We start from the raw sequence: 25,077 nt of genomic DNA on the forward strand, positions 1-25,077 counted from the left end.
TTAACATGTATGGTTGCCTTTCTACGCTGTTCCCAACATAAGACGATGGGTTTTTTTCCTTTCAAAAAAGTTGAAGCATTTGTACTCATCCTACATATGTGAATAGAAATGCTTATCTTGAATAACAATCGTTGTGGTAAATCTGTGTATCCACTAAACGTTTCAGTTGACGGCAGAATGTGGTCGATAACCAGGGTCCTGTTCTACTAAGACGACAGATGTTTCATAGTTTTAAACAATCGTCAATTTCATTTTGTGAGATTATACTTATATAAAAATTACGTTACTAAATTCTTCTTATTCACATCAAAACCACAATCTAATCAACGCAAAGAATAGAATAAATTGCAAAAGAAGATTTAGGTCTTAGTCGTAAGTTCTTTTGTAAAAACGAAGACGGCGTAGGTTTCAAATCCTTTATACCTTTAAACCTTTGAAGTGAGCATATCTTTCCTCGTATTTCATCATCAAACATGGCTATGCACTGTTTTGTCCTTTTTCTTTACAGTATGACCAACAACACGTGTTTCATTTATTGTTCATGGATCTACACAAGACAATGTCGAGATGTATCTATACGTATAACAATTCAAGTTATTGTTTATATCCCCTATACCTTTTTGGCCAATATTAACGACACTTCCTATTAACAACTTGGTTTTTTTTTCAAAGTTGATGAAAATGAAAACTAAATTTATGTTTTATAAGTAAAATGAATACCGTTTACCGTATGGAATAAAACTTTTCCCCATCATTTCTCAATCGAGTCCAAAACAGTGAGGAAAATTTATTTAGAGGTACATAGGGAAGAGTGATATATTTCAACTTTTGAACGTCATAGAAACTTTACAAGTCCCTTATTGGGGGGGGGGGGGGGGGATTTTATAATTACAATCAAACGAAACCAAAAAAAAACAACAAAAAAAACACAGATATATATATATATATATATATATATATATATATATATATATATAAACCCTTGCATCCAATTCCTTGATTTAGTAAGTGTCCTTTACATTACAAAGAGAAAAATGTCTAAATCTTTAACCTGATTCCAATTATTTTGTTAGGTAATGAGATATGTTGTTTGAGTTGCCAATTGGCAAGTATCATTTTCTCTGTAGTTGAAGACACATTTATAGGTTCTCACTGTTCCACACTTTTATCCATAATTCTACAAGACAAGCTTTTGATTTTGTGAAACATAGCTATGTTCCTCTCCAGAACTACGTCACTATGTTACGTCACTGTGCTTGGTCACTGTCAGTCAGATTACCGGTAGGTAGAGCACTGTATCTGGTGATGTTCAACACGTTATATCGGCAGGACGAATAAATATTTTTTATTTGCCTCACACTAAATTTTCGGAATAAGTGACGATTTGATTCATTGTATACCTCTGGTGTGTCCAGGGGTCCGTGTCTGTCTGATCCCACCTCTGGTGTGTCCAGGGGTCCGTGTCTGTCTGATCCCACCTCTGGTGTGTCCAGGGGTCCGTGTTTGTCTGATCCCACCTCTGGTGTGTCCAGGGGTTCGTGTCTGCCCAACTCTCTGTTTTGTATTGCTTATAGGAGTTATGAGATTGATTCGTTATCTTCACCTTTCATATATTGTTATATTTCAAGAAACATTACAAGGCTAGATTTTCTATCCAAGGTTAAGACGATTATTCTTGTGTGTCTGTATCTAGCTTGTGTACTTTCGGGGTTTTTTTCATGCGATTAATTGATATCCAAAACATTTACGATTTTAAAACGCTTTTTTCTATCTTTTTCTTTTGCTCCATTAATCTTGGAGATAAAGGTCTACAATGTCTCTAACGTTGAACATGCATTCCTTTTCTCTCTAATCCATCAGCGAGCATTTGGGTTGTTTTTCTAGCAATAAATACATTTCAGGAACTTGTAAAAGAATCGATCATGCGGAACATCACTTTCAGCACCGTATCGCCCTTCTATCTGACAAAACATTCCGCAATTGCCACCTGTATTGTTTAAAAACATCCATACCATGCTCCACATATTGTTCGCCCTTCTGGTCGAGATGGTTGCCATTTGGCGGGGTTTGTCAGCCATTCATCGCCTCGGTTGCATTGTCTTCGACATTAATCATTAATCATACACCAAAAATCTCATCAATCAAGCAGGAAATTGCTGGAGGAAAGCGTCGGTGGAGAAACGTGTTCTGTTTCTATATGAAAAAATAAAAAATGAAAGACCCCCAGACACCGATGGTGCAAAGGTGTTGCGGAAGATTGTTATGCAGGATGGAACCAAGTTAAAAACGCCTTCCTTTAATAGCACGGGGGTCTTTTCTTTGCCGTAAAACATTTTCAGAATCGCACCAGAAGAATTCAGTAATAGAAAATATGAACACATCTTTAGAACAAAATAATTTTATTTTCGTTCATTATGTTTTACACAATTATCAAAATAGCCCAGAAGCTATTTATAATAAATACATAAAACGGTAATATGTTCTAATGATCGTGTGTTATTTATAAATCGAATCTGCATCTCGTCACCTTGCCATTTTCGTCATACTTATAAAAAGGTTATCAAATATTGACAACCATATTCTATACTCCAAACTCTGAATTACATATATTTTTGTCGTTTGCTCATTGTAATACATCATATCCTGTTATGAATTCAAATACACGAAATTCTAATTTTATCAATAGCGACGTTAAATAGCCCTCCTTAATTCCAAATATTTTGAGTTTATTTACCAACATAAAATTCTGTAATACACATGGAAATATTAAAATCATCGTGAAAGGAAGGTCAGAAAGGGGGAAAACACGTGCTTTATTAAAACACTTGGTTTTAATTAAAACCAATATTTCCCCTCTCATTTTGCTCATTACTTTCAGAGGTAAATCTCACTTTAAATAAGGATCTTACAAATTATGTCTAACACGTTATTTTGATAAAAGAATAATTGGTAGCTTCATCATAGGTAGTTTCCAAGTAAGATCAAGCCCTTTTTCATTCCCAGAAAATTTGAGTAATTGATTTCACTGTGCAATGATGGGGTTTAATCTGTCTTTCTTAATTTATGTTCCAGAAATATAGCAAAGTTGATTAGATCCTTAATGCGTAATGCGATAAGTTTAGGCATGTATTCCAATACAAACATTCATCATAGCATTGCCTTGTCACGTGTACATGTAAAAACAACAAATGTCATACAAGAATTAAATAGAGAATACATATTGCTTCACGTGCATTCGTCCCTTGTCCACAATGCATATTTTTATCACAGACAGTGAGGATTGGACTTTTGCTAAGTTCCATTGTTTTTCTGTTGTGTCAATTAAAGACCCGTATTATTTCAACCGGCACAACACATGTACGAAGAAAATTCCGTATTTAGATATTCCACATTGGAAAGGTTCTGCTCTTTATCACCTAACAAATGGTTTCCGTTTCCTTTTGGTTTTTTCCTTCCTTCGCTGTGCTTTCTCACGTTGTCTTTGTTGCCTTCTCCGTTTTCGTCTTGCAAACCTAGTAATTTCCGCTAGTAACGTTTTCTTTCCTGTAAAAATAGTTTTACTTTCGTTATTGTGTTTGGATTCTTCTGCAAAAGAGTTCAAATTTGTGCTGGCTCAAACCTAAGACAAATAAAATGAATAGATTTTAGATGTTAAAGTACATACTTTTTCTTAATTTAAGCCTCGTCTTCGTTTTCTTATTTTTAGGATTCTTTATTTTTTTCCTATCCAAATTCTTATTTTTCTTCTTCTTTTTCTTCTTTTTCTTTTTCTTCTTCTTTTTCTTTTTATTCTTTCTGACTTTCTTATTTTTTCCATATCCAGTAAGACCTTTCCTTCTTCTACTCCGTCCTGTAAAAATATTCAGAATGCTAATCCGATCAAGAATACTGAACAACGGTGGTGCGATTTTAACTATCACTGCTTCAAAGTGTAAAATGATCGAACAAGGTTCTTTTTGCTAGACAAAAAAATATCTGTACAAGTACAAATGAATACGTCTTATCTTAACACAATGTTTGGGCATTTGACTGGAAATTTTTATTCCCACTGTTCATAGATTTTACTGACTTTGAAGATATAGGCTTACATAAACCAGAACTAAAACTCACGTTGTTGACATAAGTTACCCTGGTAACCAACAGGACACCGACATTTATTAACACCTATACAGGTTCCACCATTTTGACAATGGGGTTTGCATTTGCCTGTAAAAAAAAAAAAAAAAAAAAAGAGTTTGTGGTTTGTTTTTTTTTGTTTTTTTTTGGTACATAAAACTGAAAATGACTTGTCCATCAAAATTCAGATTCCAAAACATATGTCAAAATATCGTCCTAGCAAATAGAAATTCCAAGCAAATCACTCTACATTCATTTGTAACGTAAAGAATTTTACTCATGTAAATATTTTTTTTTTTAAAACGTCATCAAAGACGTTTCTAAATACATTTTTTCCGGATCTTCTTTGTGTGTACTATTACAGTAACGACATACTATATTGACATGCGTTGCCAAGGTAACCAGATGTACACCAGCAGACATCTTCTTGAATACACCGTCCTCCATGTTGACATGGTGATTTGCACAGAGCTGTTAAAAATGACAGACAAATAAGGAGAAATTCCAGATCGAGGTTCCTATTTATAAATTTGAATTAATTCGAACACAACATCAAGATTGTCATTTGCACTGAAACGAAATATACCGTGGAATCATTATATATCGTGGATGATAGCTCATACTTCGTGGATTCTGCTGGTTCGCTTTCCAGCTTACAACCCTAACAAGTTATGAAATGCAACACAAACTTTCAATTTTCTTACATTAGGATTACAAAATCATTGTTTTTGACATCTTCCAACAAGTTATAAAATCAAAATCCACAATAGCAAAAAAAATTTAAAATTAAAAAAAAAAAAACCAGGAACAACAAAACACCTTTCTACGAAACTAAATGATTCCACATATTGCTTATTAAGAAGCAGTAAATCTCTTATATGGAGAAGATTGGGGAAATCTTGAAGGTACCGTATACCTCCGCTATATACTCGTATGTACATTGTACATGTAGTTCTATCTCTGCTGCAAGGAATTATGGCTGGGGTTTTGGGTTTTTTGTTTTTTTTTGTTTTTTTTGTTTTTGCTTTTTTGCTTGTTTCGGTTACTAAAACTCGAAATTTTCTTGAGCGAAACGAATTTCATTCATAACCTTGACCGTTATGATATTTTACTGTTTTTCAAAATTTCTATGAACGTCAAGATTAATTGGTAAATCAGACTCTTCGTTTAATGTTCTCGTGCAAATGACATTCCTCTGAAAGAAAATATCACAACATACATTGAGCGCCGTCCCCAGCCTTACCCCTCTCGCATCTTTTACCGGAAAACCCATCGGGACAAATGCAAACTTCCTGTGACATACAAGTGCCGTTATTTTCACAAGCAGGATCACACAAAGCTGTGAAATGTGAGATGCAAAGATCATAGGAGAGAGAATACCAAAACCATCGTGTAATCATTGAAGACGTACATGAAAAGATTATGTATGAATACGAGTACAGTCAGGTATATACGGCGTATGAATACGAGTACAGTCAGGTATATACGGCGTATGAATACGAGTACAGTCAGGTATATACGGCGTATGAATACGAGTACAGTCAGGTATATACGGCGTATGAATACGAGTACAGTCAGGTATATACGGTGGCTGGTTTAGGACAGGTAAATGAGATTTTTTTTTTTTTTTAATTCGTTCCCATGAAGTAAAATTCGTCTGTACAAAATAAATTTTGTTCCTACGAAATAAGATTCTCTCAAAATTTACTGGACAAAGGACTACTAAGCTTGTAAAATTCACTAAGTCCATAATATTTAATCACTAGTACAAATTTTAAAAAAAAAATTCAAAACTGAAACTCTATTTTGTTTAATTATTAATCAACCTTTGAGGCATTATAGGGCCTACCATCTATATACCAGTAAAATAGTCCTTAACGTGCACTTTCTGACCATGCACTTGTCTGCCCATATTAGCAGAGAGTAACCACTGTTATATACCCTTTCTCTGTTAAAACTAATTGCTTATTTTTTCGCTTTATAAATGACAATACAGGTGCCTAAGTTACTGTTCACCAAGTGCAGTCCCAAATTATAGTCAAATATTTTGTGTACATGTATTAAAGAATTTTGAAATAACTGAAATATAACATAACAAATTGAAGCTTCAATTCATTTTTAGGTCTAATATACATGAACTACAGTTTCCAAACTTGCTGCATATCAATGTACACTGCATAATTGCAAGACTTTCATTTATATGTTAAATAAGTTTATAATAACAATATGAAATTGATGAGTTTTTTGTTAATGATTTGATTTACCCACAGGTAATGGAAGTTAATGTAAATATAGAGCCTACTGGTATCTCAAACTTTAAAAATAAATTCGTGGGAACGAAATTCAAATTCGTGGGAGCGAATTTTATTTCGTGGGAATGAATTTTATTTCGTGGGAACGAATTTTATTTAAGGGGAACGAAATTTAAATTCGTGGGAACGAATTTTATTTTGTGGTAATAAATTTTATTTCGTGGGAACGAATTTTATTTCAGGGGAACGAAATTCAAATTCGTGGGAACAAATTTTATTTCGTGGGAACGAATTTGTAAACAAAACAAAATATCTCTCCCACCTGTCCTAAACCTGCCATCGTAGATATATTACATGAATAATATTGCAGATATATATTTGTATTGCCTGCAAGTACAAGTGCATTGATTACAGAGTACGGTAATGAAAATAAATCAATATATATCTTTATTATTGATTCATATTCTATTTATAAAAAAGTGACACTAGCGGTGATGAATCTTTATAAATCTTTTGAGTTTGGGATCCAAACATGACAAAATTAAGCACAGAAAGCTTAAACAACGTATTTAAAAGTTCACGCTAACCCAAAACTCATTTAACGTGTAAAAAGTCGTCATTGACGATTGCTCCTTTATAATTATATCTGTCCGACATGCTTTGGAGTTGTGTTTCTTTACACATCATGCATTTTATGATTTGTACTCGTAGAGTTAATTCCAGTGCAAGCTACTCACATTTTTCACAGAGAAGACCGTGGAAACCTTGCGCACATTCACAGAAGCCGTGTTGGCTGCAACGACCTCCATTAAGACAGTCAAAGGTACAGAGATCCGATGCAACTGAAACAATAAAATAGCACAGTCAAAACAGATTTACAGATCATTAAAAAAAAAATCACAAATTTTCTCCATCATCATAAAATACGAAACGAAGGACATTGATACGTTGCCTTCAGAGATAAATCAAGACTTTAAACATCTGCTACACAGAGAAATGCTAACAATCTTCAATGTCAGAGGTACGCAACGTTTTTAATGACGGATAATTGTGTTGAACTAACATACACTGTGACGTATACAGTTAAAAATACATCATGACACGTGAGTGAATGATGAAGTAATGAATATTTTTCATTTACGGTATTCAACATGTCTGTGTGTAGTACGAAAAAAACACCACTAACCTATTGCATTGCATTGTTTTTTAAGCTTTAATTTCATGGGTGATCCACGTATTGGTCGGCCATTTTTATTGAAAATTTGTAGCCCCAGCTCTAGTCCTGCAATGCCGGAGTCCCTCCCTGTGCAAGGGATAGACATCTGAAAAACTGAATAAAATAAATCGTAATTCAATTAAATAAGAAGCGGCAAAAAGGTTATGATATCTAATACTGCATAATTATTATGAATGTAATGTCACCACTTAGAACTGCGCACGCATCACGTGTACATGATGTACACTTCATATTCTGCTAACGCTCGAGGTACATGTACACTTCATATTCTGCTAACACTCGAGGTACATGTACACTTCATATTCTGCTAACACTCGAGGTACATGTACACTTCATATTCTGCTAACACTCGAGGTACATGTACATTTCATATTCTGCTAACACTCGAGGTACATGTACATTTCATATTCTGCTAACACTCGAGGTACATGTACATTTCATATTCTGCTAACACCCGAGGTACATGTACATTTACTTATTTTTGTTTTTAAAAAAGACATATCTTATATATACTAAGTATTGAATGAAACCATTACGGAATGTTTGTATCGCGATACTAATCAATAGGCATGTCGTTATATCGGCTATGACAACAATTCGCTATTCAACATAAAAATGTATATTCGCGACAACGAAAATTCGTTGTTATTCTAAAGAACTCAGATAAAAGCGAGGATCTCTATTTCACGATAGAAGTTTCTAGCGAAGTAACGCAGACATAATATGGATTATACAGTAAAGCCATCTTTAGAACTTAGAGAGGCCATTTCCATATATGTTAAGGCAACTTCCAAGTTTTACTGAGTACAACCAATCATCCCAACAGAGTTCTGGGAGTACAAATCATGAATTCATGACTCGATTAGTATTTCCCTGGAAGTAATACAATGACTTTCAACCTGTTCTTTCTCATCGCATCGTAATATTTCACCACGTGTTGTCAATTTCAAGTACTAAACCATGATACTGTAGTGCATTAAATTGATACATGATAATGACGTCATGAGTGTGAAATGAAACACACAGAGAATTCGTGATTTGGACAAAGTATAAAGAATGTTGTGAATGAAGACTGTCCTATATTAACAAGCTGGGAGAAGAACTTCCTTCCGCTCCGTTCTTTTCGTTTTATGACCATGACGTCAAAGACTTCAAAACGAAACCAATGTGTTTCAGTCGTGTTTGTTCTTCTGAACACATTTCACACGTTTGAAAACTAAATAAAAGAATGTGTACTTTCGTTAGCAGATATGATGTATCTGTATCTGCATAATCTCTTCTGTCAATAGTTATTGCGGCCTTGTTTCTTTGACGTTCTCAAGTATCGTTTTCTCATCAGGTGACCTTGACGTAGAGGGAAAGTGATGATCAACGACACTGACCCTGTCAAGATTTCATATCTTGGGTTTGTTTGGTTTTTTTTGTCTCGTCTGCATTATGATATGTTGAGTATCAATAACCATAGCTCTGCGTAAAGATCGGAGTAGAATTTAACCGCGTATTTCGCCATTATTAGTATTCAACTAAAACGTGATTTTTCATCTAAATCAAAATTGGGGAGGGGGTGTTTTTACATTTAAATGTGTATATTGACTTGAAAATTCAAGTAATGAGCTACAAGAAGATATTCTAATATCTATGATCATTAGCAACTAAACTTTGCGTAATCTAAAGCAACTCTGGTTCCAAAATGTATCAAAAGTGCATAGGTTTAGATTTATATAATTTAACAAATTTAATACAGAAAGACAAAGGCATGTAACACTGAAAAATTAGTTGTTGAATGATTATTGATGGAATGTGGACGCCTTCCTAAAATCTGAAGCATGAACATAATCGATCCGGAAAAGAACACTGGTGAAGCTGTTATGAAATATTTTTTTTCAAAATTGTTTAAAATCTCTGCTGTGCTGTATTCCTCAATACGTATCGCTATTGAAAGGAAATTTCTTTCCTTCCGTTCCCGCGTCTGTAGCGACTGAGCGCTTTGGTTTCAGGCAGTTATTTGGGTGAGCGATATGTACTCGGTGGCAGTATAATTGTCTATTGAGAGTTTGCCTCTTCTGTTAATTCATTGGCAGAAGCGGAAAAACTGGAAATTACAACGATCACCCTTGAAATGTTTGAAACGATTTCTGATATTTTGTTGGAAATTTGGAATAGTTCTACATTGTTTGCAAAAGACGGATTAAAGAATAACATTTGCTGTGGTTTGGCAAACCTTTGTTGTCATGTTGTAACCCTAGCTATGAAGAATGTGGTGTAATTTTTACACAATTCTTATAATAATCATCCTTATACAATTTTTGATTAGCATGAGAACATTTGGCAGAAAGGAGCTCAGGGTCTTGTTTTACTGTTATAAAACAACTAGGATGTTTTATACATTCTATATTGAAAGTCTACTGACATATTCTTGGCCAGGAAAACTATCTATTTCTAAATGAAAACGTACAAAGTACACCTGTACCAAATAGTGAAAAATATCCTATCTGTAGAACAATAGCACGCATCCGTTTTGCTACCGTCATGTTCACTCAGAAGTGAGTTGTGGTGGCTACTGCAACATTCGCCATAAGAAAAAAAAACCAAAAAAACCTGAGATGCCATCTAACGGTAGGCGCTGATATAATGGAGAAGTCTCAGGAATACGTTGTCATCCGGGCATTTGAGTGAAACCTGATCAATCCAAACTATAAATATAGCACTCCGATAGAACGATACATGATCACGCCAAATATTGTAAAACCACATATTTTCGAGGTGTCAAACATTTTGTGGTTACCACCTTTAAAAACTTCAGACAAATGAGATATTGTGATTAATGGGGGTGATTATACACCCTAATGTACATGTATGTGTTAATTTTCGTGCAAAGTGTGTATATACTACAAGTACCAAAACCAGATCTCACGAAACTTACCTATTTAAAATAGTATGAATAGAAAACAAAACTCTATGTACATGTATTTCATTTTATCATTGAATTACCTCGAGTAAAAATAAAAGGTTCCCATGTATAATTTTGATAAATACGAAATATTGAACAATTTAAACAGACTCAACAATTAGTCTCACAAAATATGTTAATGTTTAGGGTGTTCATTTCACAAGCGGGAGGTCCCGAGTTCGATTCTCGACGCATGAAACCTAAGACGCTTAACTGAGCGCCAGGCACAAGAGGAGTTACGGGTCTTTCGGATAGGACCTTAGAACGGGGGTCACGGTTGACGTTTGCATGATAAAGAACCCTCACTATTACAGACTTGAACACCAGGCATATGTCAAACTGTGTGTCCCATTGTCTACAATAGGTAACGCCTCTCTATGAGTGAAAATTTTTCTAAATTTTCATACCTCTCTCTACCTCTCTCTCTCCTCTCTCTCTCTCTCCCTCCCCCCCCTCTCTCTCTCTCTCTCTGGTATGCTCTTTCTAAGACTTTGCCTTGCAGACAAGATTGAAATCAATTTCAGACAAAACCCAGGAATTGGCGGTATCTCTCATACAGAAGAACAAATCTAACCCATGAAAACTTCTACTTCTGACAGAAGGGTGATAAAGCTGTACTCTTGTTAAGATGGTAAACTTTCACTCTTCCCTGCAGGAAAACGAACTAAAATTACCCCGGCTTGACATACAGCATGATGGGGATTCGTGCAATAACTAGGCGATTGACACTCTCTAGATAAAAAAAAATATACATTCTAAGGTATTCCTCACCAATTTACTACCCAATGATCCATTCAAATGGAAAACATATGTAGCAATATTGGGATCAAATATTTGATTTTGCTGAAGTTAATTGTTAAATCGGGGGTTTTTGGATTTTTTCTTTTAGAGGTTTTAGTTAATTTTTATCACATAAATATCGTTTTAATGCTCTTTATTTCGCAATGAATGGTTCGCTGTCTGTTTATCAAAGACCCAACCGATAAAAGCAGAGTGTTAAAAACCATTTAGCCCCCTTCCAAATATGTACATACAATTTCTCAAATCAGAAGGATTTGTCTGGTTTCCTGTAAAACAATTAGGTTTGTTGAACTGTTCACGATTAAGTTTATTTATCTATTGTGTTATTTCAGGTTTAGTAGCTTCGTGTGTTGTATCTATATATGGACACAAACTTGTATACATGTATGGTTAACGTACCCGTGTCTTAATAGGACTGAAATAATGAAGTATGTCATATTCGAAAAGAAAAAACAAAAAAGACTGGCAACAAATCCACCAATAAGCCATGCACTTTTAATTTTCCAGGCATAGACAAATATATTTATCTGCTTTGAAAATTTATGATCCAATCTCTAAACTCCAACCCTTTCTTGATATCCGGACGAGCTATTGGTAAATGAGGGCCCAACATTGATCTTAATTTTAACAGATAACACTTTTCTCATATTTCCCATTAATCCAAACTTAGATACTATCCATAATTCATTCTAACCCCGTGATCATTGAATAGCGTTAATATTGGGGTCTAAGTATGGGATCCGCTATGCGCAGTGTTTTCCGATTGCCAGCACCGTTTTAACTCCATTCCAAACCCTAACTCTGCTATCGTTACAAGTCACATATCTGTCTCAGAACGACATGGAATCTGCGATAATTTCGATATTTGTGGGACAAAACGTTTAATTATGTAATATTTATAACGGCTGGTGATAGGAAGTTGACGTTTACTGGGATCTGAATCATCTGTGGACATGCTACAAGCATTCTATGCCTATGTTTAACCGTTCTATCTGTCTGTGATAACTTTTAGATGCTTCGGAGGGATTAGTTCTAAAAGCTAGATTTTATTATTAAGATGTCACGTGATTATTGTATGCAGTGCGAGTATTGCAGTGATGAACATGATAAGTTTATTTAACATTAACAATATCTCATCAACATTTGTTTCTGCAGCTGTAGAGGACAGCACAATGTCAAAAGTCATAAAAAAAACATACATACTCTTTGATTTAACTCGATTACATCTCCGTATTTTATACCATCGTATTGCAAGGATCACATCACGAGGAACATATCGTGTGCAATAAATAAATCTGTTTAATAACAAGAGATATTCTGAAACAGTAAATCAAGCGTTTTCAATATTCAGCATTCATAAAAATGTTTTTTCCTTGAATTTTACCTTTTTCGTCAAAAGTGAAAGTCGAAAACTTATTGACAAGAAACACATTACGAATTGTCTTCATTTCATTCCAGAAACTGGACTTGGAAAGCGGCACTGATAACAAAAATGGTACAATGCTGGCCTGGTCATAAGATATTTATTGGTCGAAGGCAAATCATTCCTGGAAGATTTCAAAATGTCAAGTGGTAAATTATTTCTTTACCGGCGCAAATCAAAACTGGCTTAGGGTTGGGGATTGGGTTTTTTGTTTTTGTTTTTTTGTTGTTGTTTTTTTGTTTTTTTTGTTTTTTTTTTACAGTGGAATCCGGATTGGGCCTCGCCGCTTGCTTAAGTACAACGAGGTAAAAATACGTGATGCGATGACGGTAGGTATTGCACAAACTTCATGAAATTGTGTCCACCAGTAAGGTTAAAACACTTAAAAAACTGTATGTTTATTTAAAAATTCTATGAGTTAGTCTGTCCTCCTTAATATATTTTGTAAATACTTTTTCACTACATGTATATTGTATATTTGTACATACTCTGACCTTATGCTTACTCAAATGTATGTTTATCTAATGCACCTCATGTACCATATACAATGTGGTTTTAGGGAATTATTGAACTTGATGACACGGTAGTGTAATTGCGCAATGACTATATATCACTTCGGTACATGATGACGATGAAGTAATGTTTTAAGTAAAACGATACCGATAATGCGATGTCTTATCGAGTAACCGCTTTCAACTCATCGCATAGTCGTCATCGAGTTACCCAACATATATCATCGTTGCCAGCATCGTGAATGACATCATCGTCGTAGCACAATTTTGTCATCAAACCCCCAAATCGATGGCATCTGGATACAAGTGTGAAATTTGACATTACAGTGGAAGAACCTACTTTTTGGTCCGCCTGGTATTATACCAGATGATGGAATGCTAAGAAGTGGTTTATATAACAGGTTTTCATCCATAGACTGCAAATCATCAAACCAGTACGTGAACTGAAAGAGAGAAAAAAATATCATAACACTCAATGATCGATCGATTGATTTTTACCAAATTCTGAAATAAATACCAGTGCTAAAACAATTCATTACACATTTTGCACAATCAGAGAACTCGATCAGGACATTGGGGGAAAAACTTGTTCATATTCAATAAAGTGGTAAGCTTTCTCAAACTGAATAAGGCGATAAGCTTGCTCCAACTGAATTAGGTGATAGATAAGTTTGCTCAAATTAGATAATCTTGGGGAAATAATTAAGCCTTTTCCTTTTATATTCTTGAGGAATTTTAAGTTCACTGGGGCTATTTTCATTTTCTCAAGGAATTGAATAGATCAATATTCTTGAGCTGAAATATCTTTAAAGTCTCATAATAAATGTTTGTCATTTATTGAAAATGACGACTAGAATATACCACACTGACTTTGAAGTTAGAACTTTATTTATTTTACGACGATGAACAAACAAGTTCCAGCACTTAAATTGATGCTTCTCGTCTGCTCGGATATTGGTGCGAAGGGGTCACTGATGGAGGACGAAATCGCAGTACCCGGAGAAAAAACCACATGTCCGAGTAGGTGACCACAAATCCTCTCACATAAACACGATGAGTAGAATATACGAAGACAAAAGGGAGATCATAAAAAAATTCAAACAAATCTTCTGATAAGCTGATGATGTCTACTTTTGGGATCACATGTATAAAATTTCCTAACATCGAATGATAATCAGATATTGTGTTCTTAAGAATGCTGACTCCTATTCGTTCCAATGTACGAGTTGTGTAATACATGATTTATACATCTTAGGTCTCGATTAAGTGAGCTAAGAGTGTAAATGACCACACAAGGTCAAATTGTGTCATGAATGTAAATTGTTTTGATACGTCGGACCCGAAGCGATGGAATGGGGTATGGGTTCCACTCTCAATTTTTTATATCAAATGCTAAAAAGAAAACTATATATCTCCATAATTAATGTACTCGGTGATTTCGTTTTCAATACCTTTAACTGGTGTAAGGCAACGCACACACTATCACCTTAACTGAAAAAAAAACTTTCCACATTATCGAAATCTTATCGAAAACCACATGGTCAATTTCAACCAATCTTGACTCAATGTTTTCCTTGAATATATAATCATATATGGACCAAGTTCCTCCATGGGGAAATAATTAGGAAGTAGTGAGAACAGGGCGGGTGCTCAAACATCCTCACAACAAACTCTGCATTATAACAGCCCAAACTTCCATGAAAGATTATAATGAAGATTCAGATTTGTTCAAATCATGATTTCCGGATTTCCAAAGTAGAATTTGTCAAAATGTACTCATCTTTATGAAACGTAGATACAAGTTTGTCCATGACCCTGGTGACCAGATCCAGTGCAGATCAGACTACTGTGCAAGAAATGATGTAGATTTGTATCTCCGGGTCGGGGTCATATTGGAGGAAAATTCTTTTTACTTGGGAAGATGCAAGTGCTCAGGTGAATGATGTGGGCCATGGAACGTTTGGGGTTGGGGGGGATGCGGTGTTTTAGTTGGGTTTTTTTTTTTTTTTTTTTTTTTTGCGTTTCAGCAATAATGAGGGTCGCAGGTTGTTGCCCTACCCCTCTCTCGGTATCAGCCTCAGACAGTTATTCCAATTTGTATCGATGAATAATTGAGTATAAGAAACATTTAGTTTATATCCTTCTCATCGTTAAATACGAGTCAAATCGGAATTGCTAGGTAATTGAACCCATTCGTGAGCATATGCTAAAAGGATCTGCGTTTGGAAAACTGTTCCATCTAATAAAATGTAATTAAATAGAAAGCCGTAAATGTTTCTGATGAAAATGCTTAGAAATTTTACAGCTGATTTCTTTAAACCGAGCCTTGGATTAAAATGCGCTTATCCCAAAAACCGTTTATCATTTCGCCGTGTTTGAAATAAATCTTCATTGGTAGGAAAGATCGGTTGTTTTGGATTGATTTTTTTTTTATTCACTGTAATTAATTTACCGATAATCTTGTAATCTTATTATCCTGAATAACCAGTGAACTAAATAGTGGGATTATTCTGAAATATTATCTTATATCAGGCGGGGCGTTTATCGCATTGTACCCATTAAGAAAACATGTGGTGAAGGAACTATTTCAAGCGACAATCTTTTAAGTAGTTTAAATTCGGTGCACGCCGAGTTTTTGCAACATTTGGTCTGTTATCGTACGGTGGTCACGAAAACGTTCTTGTACTTCACAATTACACTAAAAAAAATCTTTTAAATAGAAGTATTTTTAGTATTTTCGCCCCTTTTCACAATTTGTCTTTCCTGGTTTCAAAATTAGCCACTTCTTTCGAAATTATTTAATTGGAAATTTCCTTCAATGATTTAATAATAAACCTCTCTCAAGATAATAAACATGGTGGTTTAATTAGGCAGATCATTTATAGCCATTTTATTTTAGCGACTTCCGGTTTGAGGGTGGTACAAGAAGACTGATGGCGGACAATATCAGACAAGCCGGCTATAATTAGGAAAAACATCACTTTCTTTTTCAGGAGCATGTAAAACGACGTGTAAACGACTAAACTGGTTCTCATCAACATTCACGTACAACAAGCGAGCGATACATTTAGTCCTTTCGCGGGTCAATAGAAGGAATGAGCCAGATGCCCCTGTGATTTTTTGGGTCAGGAAGTTTTTAGGTCGAAATAATTTCACAAGAAAAAAGGTGTTTCCCGTAAAACAAAAAAGTACTGACAGATTCGGAAATAAAGAATTTATACTCCGAAGAAAAAAGGCATAGGAGTAACTAAACTTTTTTTTATTGTTTCACATATGCAAGCGCTAAAAATGCGCGTGGGTATACCGCCCCCTAGAGAACAGAAGTGATACCGTCAATGCTTGGTAACAATCAACACCACCCAGATCCACAAAACGTAGTTAAAAAAAGAAATGAAAAATTGAATAATTCTAATTCATAAACTTTTTTATTTATTGTTCAATTTCTTTTTTACCACAACGAACAACAAACAACAAACAAAATTATGATATACATTTATTATCAGAATCGACTTGGAATGCCATCCTCGTCACATTTACGTCCTTCCTAATGGTAGAAACCACACAGAGACCAATTAAGTTTAATAATTCTCGATTTAAGAAAACATTACGAAAAGTACATGTCTGTCTTCATTAAAATTTGGTTTTACCTTTTAATTATTATGATGAAAAACACTTAATGGTGCTGAGTTAAGAAAATGAAACATGCCCATCGCAACATGTAGTGCAACGAAATGATTCTGTCAAAAGTCGAGCCTCTGAGACGCCTGCGAGTTTCCCAGCGTAACTACACAAAAGTTTATTAAACCCTATTAATTTGTAATTTTTGGTAGCAGGCGTGAGAAGGTATGACAGTTTAAGCTGTCCTAATCCTCTGTGATCGCAGTTTCATTGCCTGTGTTTAGAGTCCTCTTCGTCACGCCTATTTCATATCCCAACCATTAATCAAGAGGTGCCGATAACGCGCAGGACGACAGACAATATTTACGGATGATATTAAAAACTCCGTTAATGATACAAACATAGCCTTCAAAGGTGTCATCTTTTACAATCGTTCAATATTTGAGTGTCTCAACTCCGTGCAAACACGTGCAAAATATCCCCACCCACCTCAATATACAGCGCGACATATGGTTACACATTCCGTTGAAACCATTTGATGCAAAATCTTGTCTTCTTCGCAACTAAACATTCCTTTAGATGTCAAAGACACAACTTAATCATTTCTTGTGGATAAAAATTGTGTTTCATTGACTCATCCTAACACTCGCCGGAAAGCAAATAAAGATGAAATGTCTGGCATTGTCATAACGTAGGGGTGTTCATTCCTTAACCATTTCAAATATTACGAGACACTGGATATCTTATGAGATAGTTGACAATGGAGCCATTTGAAGATTTTAGATATTTCTCTTATCCCCATTGGGTTAATTTGAGTCAACGTTAGGAGAATTAATGAATTGTCTTAATCAATTCATTAATAGGTTTTGTTATCTGCATTAATTCTAGATTTCTTGAAGATAAATTTGAAGGCGTATTTCTTATCTCATTTAGAATTGGATTTTGAATTTCAAAAACCCGGGTTACAACATATTGCGTCTTATAATATTTTATACACTTTAAATAACATTACTCCCAATTTCAAATTAATAATGATATAAAAAGCACTGAAAATGACCAACGACACGAACAATATTCGCGAACCAACTACATGAAATATTCTGCATAACAAAATGGTGATTATGAGATTCCTGAGATTCAAAAAATATTCTTGATATTATATAAGAAATCTTCTCCATGTGTATCAAGTGGTCACAAGAAGATACACAAAGTTTTAAAGAGCAATTGATGTTTCCATTTTTCTATTAAACCCTTTTTGTTGTCTAAACAAGCAATCCACTGAGCGTCATAAATCATAGTTATTCTATGTAAATGACAAGCTCGTTTAAAATGATGTATGATAGACCGAGATTCCTCGCACGATTTAGATAGCTCTGTTCACTAGTTACTCAATATCAAACGCACGATAATATACTTAATTTTTCTGCTTATTCTTAACAGATGCAATCGAGCACACCTCTTCAGAATAACGATAAACGGTTTAATTTTTTGGCGTACTTCATTTCCCATAACATGGCAAAGGCTGTAGACCTTCTAGATGAAATGTTTCATTGAATGCTTATAAAAAGACGACCGAGAACTCAGTGAAGGAAAGAAGTGGTAAAAGCAATACGATTGAAACAAGAACAAAAAAATCTGCGAATAATCTAAATGGGGTATAACCAACAAAAAAAACGCAAATAGAAAGTCGCGAAGATCTTAACGATGGCGACCCGCGATTCATTTCAATGAAATAAAATAGAATTGTAGACAGGAATTTTGTGACTGATTTCACTTTTCCTCTCTCATCCTTATAGCCGAAACAATAATTTGTCCTTGAAGGGTTAAACTAAAAACACTGACATGAAAGACGACATGTTGCTTGGCTTCCCTGCATTGTACAACACTTGCATGCCCACCCTGATAGCTGTTGAATTCTCGTTCACGTGAATGCACGTGAATGCATCTCCGATTCGTATCAAACGAGACGATTATTCGCTTCAATTCAGTCAAACAAATTTTGGGGGTAGAAAGGTATTCTGGGATTTTGCATTTTCCTACACGAATGGATTGGCCTTATTTATATTATTATTCTATTTTCTATATTGAAATAGCTGGTATCTTGTTATTTTTGCAAGCAGTTTAATGATATAAATATAATCAAAGAAAAATATCACGCGCAGCAATAATAATATATATATATTCAATAAATAAAAAAATTCTTGGTATCGGGGTAGAATAAAGTCAAAAAATAAAATCCAATACTCAAACTTTTATATAATATATAATATTGGACCTTATTGGGTTTTTTTTTTTCAACAACTGTAAAAGAATTAAAAATGAATTTATGTTCATTTTCATCAGACCGATACTCTATGAAACGGATAAATTATTTTTTTTAAAAATTAATATTTCTTTCGAACAAGACAAGGTAAGGATGCCTTGGTATCTACAAGACTCGGAGTTGTCTTTTATGTATCAAAAACTAGGAATTCAAACTTTGTAAATGACAATTGCCGTGTAATTTCAAGACTAACGAAGAACCGGACTCGGCAACATATGCTTATTGCAGTATCTTCCTAGTTCTTGCCTGCTGTAACAAGACATTGCAAACCTTTCTCATATATATATAGAAATGTTTTATTTCAGAAAAAATACTAGTAAATAAACACAATGACAAAAAAGTTACATCGCCATATAAAAGCAGAATCTAGCAAGGATACCAATAAATGCCTCTAAACGTAACGACAATCGAAGACAAGACGCAATATTAATCAACAGTTGTCTAATAAATCTGGATATTTCAGACATGACTGACGTTATCAAAATGTAAAAAGGAAAAGGGGCTCATATTTTAGGTTTGCATTTTTCTAACACGTTGCCTTTTAAAGCCTGTTTAGGTGATTGTCACACCCCGGTGTTTAATCATAGCGCGTTATCAACTGACGAGTGAATATTGGACTCTTTCTTGAGAGCTTTTGGAATATATGATATCTTTGTTTAAATCTCTGTTCAAGATGTTAGTACAGACTTGACGGTATTTGCTCATCTAATAAAACATTTTGAAGACTTTACAAGTTTGCATGGAGAGGCCATACCTTAAAATCGACCGATATTTCCTGAATCTATGACAAAAAGAATTATCAAATGATTTTTAAAAATGTTGCGAACAATTTTATGAAATACCCTTTCTTTATATCATAGATGAAAAAAAACACCATTTTTTGATGACGCATTCTTTAAACATCTGGGGAAGATTGTCATACAATTACTTTAAGCTTGTTGACCGTCATCAAACAATGGATTAGAATTCTCAGTGAATTTTCGTTCGTGAATGTTCTACTTAAAGATTGAGTGGTGATAGAAAATTGATTGCATTATACCTCACTCCAAGCTATTCGTTTTAATTATATATTTTGCAACATAGATATGGTTTTAAAATACGTGACATGGATGAAATATCCATCTTGATCCATTTAACATATCTAATTAGCTAACATTGTTATAGTGATCTAGAATAATTTTCTGTGTGTTTCTAGATCACTAAGACTCTTCCGTATATGCATTACATTACTAGTACCCCCTCTGTAAAGATCCTATGTGAGCTTTCTAGAAAATTTATTCAGATTCAAATTAAAAGTAAGAAAAATTAAAAAGATGAAATTGTAGTTGTAGAGATTTGACTATATCATTCACATAGTGAACACAGGGTCGTTCAATACGGCGTAGAGAACTGACGATCAAACATGTGCAAGGACATTCAGAGATTTAAACGGGTGGAATATAGAAGTGATTATCACTAAACAGGACACGTGGAGTAGAAAACTGAATACCATCCATGTTGTGTAGACGAGAACGTTCAGAGAACAAACAATCCGGGCGTCGTAGAGAACTCATAATCATTTCCACGACATATTAGAGAGAGGGTGAAAATCAAAAACAAAAAACTAAAAGAATTTTAGTAAATCTGAAATAAAAAAAAAAAAATTCCCAAATCAACAGCATCAAAAACGCATGACTTTTCAACATCTTACACAATGAATTAAACACTCAGCTTTTTAATAGCATAGACAGCTTTTTCTTCAATAAAAATGAAAAACGGAAATATTCATACCTTGTGATTAGTCATCCAAAATTACTTTGATAAACACCACTCTGATTCTAGGCACAAGTACTCTGAAGTTGATATTAAAAAGATGCTACGTAATCTTTTGTGACTAGGTCTTCCAACAGCCTGTTGAAATTATCATGGGCATGAATTGTGCTCCTTTATTAGCTGACCTGTTTTTGCATTCTTATGAGGCAGAATTCATTCAAACGCTTCTACATGAGAAGAGAAAATATCTTGATGTAGCTTTTAATTCGACATTTAGATATATCGACGATTTTTTTTTTTTATATATATATTAACAATATTCATTTTCATTCATATGTGGATTCGATATATCCTAGTGAACTCGAAATAAAAGACACCACCAAGTCTTCCATATCTACTTCAAATTTGGATATTTTATTAAACATAGATGTTAACAGCAAACTAACAACTCAACTTTATGATAAACAGTATGACATCATCTTCTCCATTGTCAACGTTCGATATTCATGTGGAAAACTACACTATCACCTGCATATGGCGTTTATATATTTCAACGGATTCGATACACGAGATCATGTTCTGTGTATGATCAATTTTTAAATCGAACCAGGCTACTGGCAGATAAGTTGATGTTACAGAAATTCAACAGTCTCGTTTAAAGTAAGCATTTCGCAAATCATATTGTCGTTATAATGATCTAATTTGCAAATACAACCTGCTATTAGGTTGAATGCAGTCTTGCGTGTTTTATACAGTACCAATTATTAGGCCGTTCTTTACATACTGATTTTGACTACGGATTACTCCATTTACCTGATCACGATATAGAGTTCACGGTGGGTATGACCGTTCAATTGGGGATACTTACTCCTCCTAGGCACCTGATCCCACCTCTGGTATATCCAGGGGTCAGAGTATGTCCTACTCTTAATTTTGCATTCTTTATAGGATTTATGAGATTGGTTACAATTCGTTATCATCACTTATTCATTCTTGTCGTGAACATGGGGACGTTCGGAGAACAGGAAGGGTGGAGTAGAGAACTGACTACAGGGAGTGAACCTAATCACTTCAGAGACCGGAAGTCTCATTTTTTGTGAATCCTTATTGAACATCATAAAACAATTTATCCACATTCTGAGCTGTTAACATCCCTGTAAACAACAAAACAAATTAAATGAATCACCAACTCGGCGAAGGTATACCACTGAAAACATCTACAATTGGTCTATACAGTATATACTTCTCAGTCTCCTTGAAAATATTCATTGCATACAACAGTTAATTGGTCAAAGTTCATGACAAATATAGACTACAAATTGCACCATTTATATAGTTTAAATTACGAATCCAAACTAACATTCTAAACCTTAGATGTACGAGAATATAATGAATACAAACTCAAAACTGAAACGGATTTTTTTTCTCTCTAAGAAGTGTCAAACGTCAAGCAAAAAATAAAAAGCCACCATAAGAAATATCATAATGGAACTTTGGCAATTATCAGTTGCCGATTTTTTCATTAAAACAGAGCGAAAGCCGCCAACACATCATTCTGCTAAATCTAGCAAGAGAGAGAAGAAGAGGCAAGTGGAAAGTTTTCTAATTATCCAGGCATTATCACAGTGACGCTCACGCAGTGTTAATAGAATTCGCGTGGCGTTTGTCTCGACACCGTCACTAATGAGCTCAAAATTTTTGTCGTCTGGATTGTTTAGCAATTCGCATGCGGAGGCTGTCATTTTGCCACTTTAAAAGCACACATAACTCAAAATCTGTTAGTATACCCATACACCGACGAAAGTTTTCTTTGCTAAAACCTTAGTCTTGACAATCAACAACTACACGCCGCTCAACATTAACCTAACAATAGATGATAATATACCGGTACACGCCGCTCTACATCAGCTAACAATAGATGATAATATACCGGCACACGCCGCTCTACATCACGTAACAATAGATGACAATATACCGGTACACGTCGCTCTACATTAATGTAACAATAGATGAAAATATACCGGTACACGTCGCTCTACATTAATGTAACAATATATGGCAATATACCGATACACGCCGCTCTACATCACGTAACAATAGATGATAATATACCGGTACACGCCGCTCTACATCACGTAACAATAGATGATAATATACCGATACACGCCGCTCTACATCACGTAACAATAGATGATAATATACCGGTACACGCCGCTCTACATCACGTAACAATAGATGATAATATACCGGTACACGCCGCTCTACATCACGTAGCAATAGATGAGGTATACCGGTACACGCCGCTCTACATCACGTAACAATAGATGATAATATACCGGTACACGTTGCTCTACATTAACGTAACAATAGATGAGGTATACCGGTACACACCGCTCTACATCACGTAACAATATATGACAATTTACCGGTACACGCCGCTCTACATTAACGTAAGAATAGATGAGGTATACCGGTACACGCCGCTCTACATTAATGTAACAATAGATGACAATATACCGGTACACGCCGCTCTACATTAATGTAACAATAGATGACAATATACCGGTACACGTCGCTCTACATCACGTAACAATATATGACAATTTACCGGTACACGCCGCTCTACATTAACGTAACAATATATGATAATATACCGGTACACGCCGCTCTACATCACGTAACAATAGATGACAATATACCGGTACACGCCGCTCTACATTAATGTAACAATAGATGATAATATACCGGTACACGCCGCTCTACATCACGTAACAATAGATGAGGTATACCGGTACACGCCGCTCTAATTACTTAAAAACGTAGCAATAGAGCAAACCCTGAGGAAGTACAGAAGGAAAGATGAATACCCGATGATTGGTTCCTTCAAGTTCATGTGCATTTCTGAATTTATATACAATTTACATGTAATTAAATATTATTTAACGCTGTAAATACCCCGACAATGTTCGACAACTCTCGTCCGGGAATTACTTGTTCCTATCATAAATTCTGGCATTTACATGTATAGTTTTCGAAGTTATGGCAAGTATTTTATTCACGAGTATTATATGATATTGCGATGTTGCGGTAGTTGGTCAGGCATATGACCTTTAGTTCATCGAGAAACAGAGTACATGTAGGTTTATGCATCTTATCAAAGAGATGTTTATTTTTAGCCATGCAATGCAATATTAACGCTCTGTCTGTCCGTGAATATCGGGAAATAAAATTCAAATATCAAACTTTACGAAAACTGTCAGATGCAAATAAGTATGAATTAATTAATTTCTCATCTTTGGGACTAATCTTTGATTGTGGAGTTTAAATATTACAGTTTCGCTATATAAAAAAAAAAACCTCTTCAGTAAGCACAGATTGAAACAGTACCACTAAAAACACAAAAACCCATCTCAAACAGCCTTTGACAGTTTGTTTCCTTTAAAATTTATTGCTAGTTATATTTACTTGAAAAAAAAATCGTTTACCTTGAAGAAGGAAATTTCAAGAATATCAGACATTTACACCCAGCATTAAAAGTCAGAGATACATGCAGGCAGTTTATAATGAACGAAGCTAAGCAGGTGTCTGAGCAATTCAAACTGCTCGGAAGAGAAGATGAACTAGGTTTATTTCTCCCAATTATAACTACAATTAGAACTGAGTATTTATTGGAGAAAAAAAATCATGATATTTTTTTTTTTCGTAATTGGGATCCAAGCTTGTATATGAATTTGGCTTTAAAATTCTATCGTCCTTGCATCATAGATACAATAACAGGTTTTGTGTCGAATCCTGCTAAAATCACGATTTTATCATAATAAGTGAAATCTTGTAAAACTTTCACATACTAGTATTTCCGAGTAGTGGTCGGGTTGGATAACATTAGTAGAACTGTCATCCGGATATGTATTAATATACAGCAGTATCTGCACTTTATAATAACGGTAATATGTAGTGCACTTTATCTCCCTGCATCATCTTTATTATAGCACTGTAAACGCAGTGATTATATTTTGAAATTTCATTCAGAAATTTCTCGAAGAGTCAGACAAAAACAGTGTTTCCTGTATCGCATCAGGTTCAATGTTTTACA

At 34.7% G+C, this 25,077-nt stretch overlaps 1 protein-coding gene across 3 annotated transcripts in view; it reads right to left on the reverse strand.

The window, feature by feature from the left end:
• Nucleotides 1-2,382: 2,382 nt before the first annotated feature.
• The window catches only part of LOC125655664 (wnt inhibitory factor 1-like), a 29,692-nt gene continuing 6,997 nt past the window's right edge, over nt 2,383-25,077 (reverse strand). Inside the window, exons 3-10 of one of the 3 annotated variants that reach the window (XM_048886045.2) lie at nt 13,632-13,734; nt 7,555-7,698; nt 7,106-7,210; nt 5,360-5,455; nt 4,492-4,587; nt 4,111-4,206; nt 3,665-3,850; nt 2,383-3,543 (exon numbers count right to left, since the gene is read on the reverse strand). In XM_048886045.2, the coding sequence (XP_048742002.2) occupies nt 3,413-3,543; nt 3,665-3,850; nt 4,111-4,206; nt 4,492-4,587; nt 5,360-5,455; nt 7,106-7,210; nt 7,555-7,698; nt 13,632-13,734 (957 nt within the window). In that variant the 3' untranslated portion in view covers nt 2,383-3,412. Of the gene's footprint in view, nt 3,544-3,664; nt 3,851-4,110; nt 4,207-4,491; nt 4,588-5,335; nt 5,456-7,105; nt 7,211-7,554; nt 7,699-13,631; nt 13,735-25,077 lie in introns of all 3 variants that reach the window. The other 2 variants (XM_048886044.2, XM_048886046.2) reach the window with 2 other exon arrangements.

The sequence above is a fragment of the Ostrea edulis genome, chromosome 7, assembly GCF_947568905.1.
Source record: "Ostrea edulis chromosome 7, xbOstEdul1.1, whole genome shotgun sequence".
NCBI classification, from domain to species: Eukaryota; Metazoa; Mollusca; class Bivalvia; order Ostreida; family Ostreidae; genus Ostrea; species Ostrea edulis.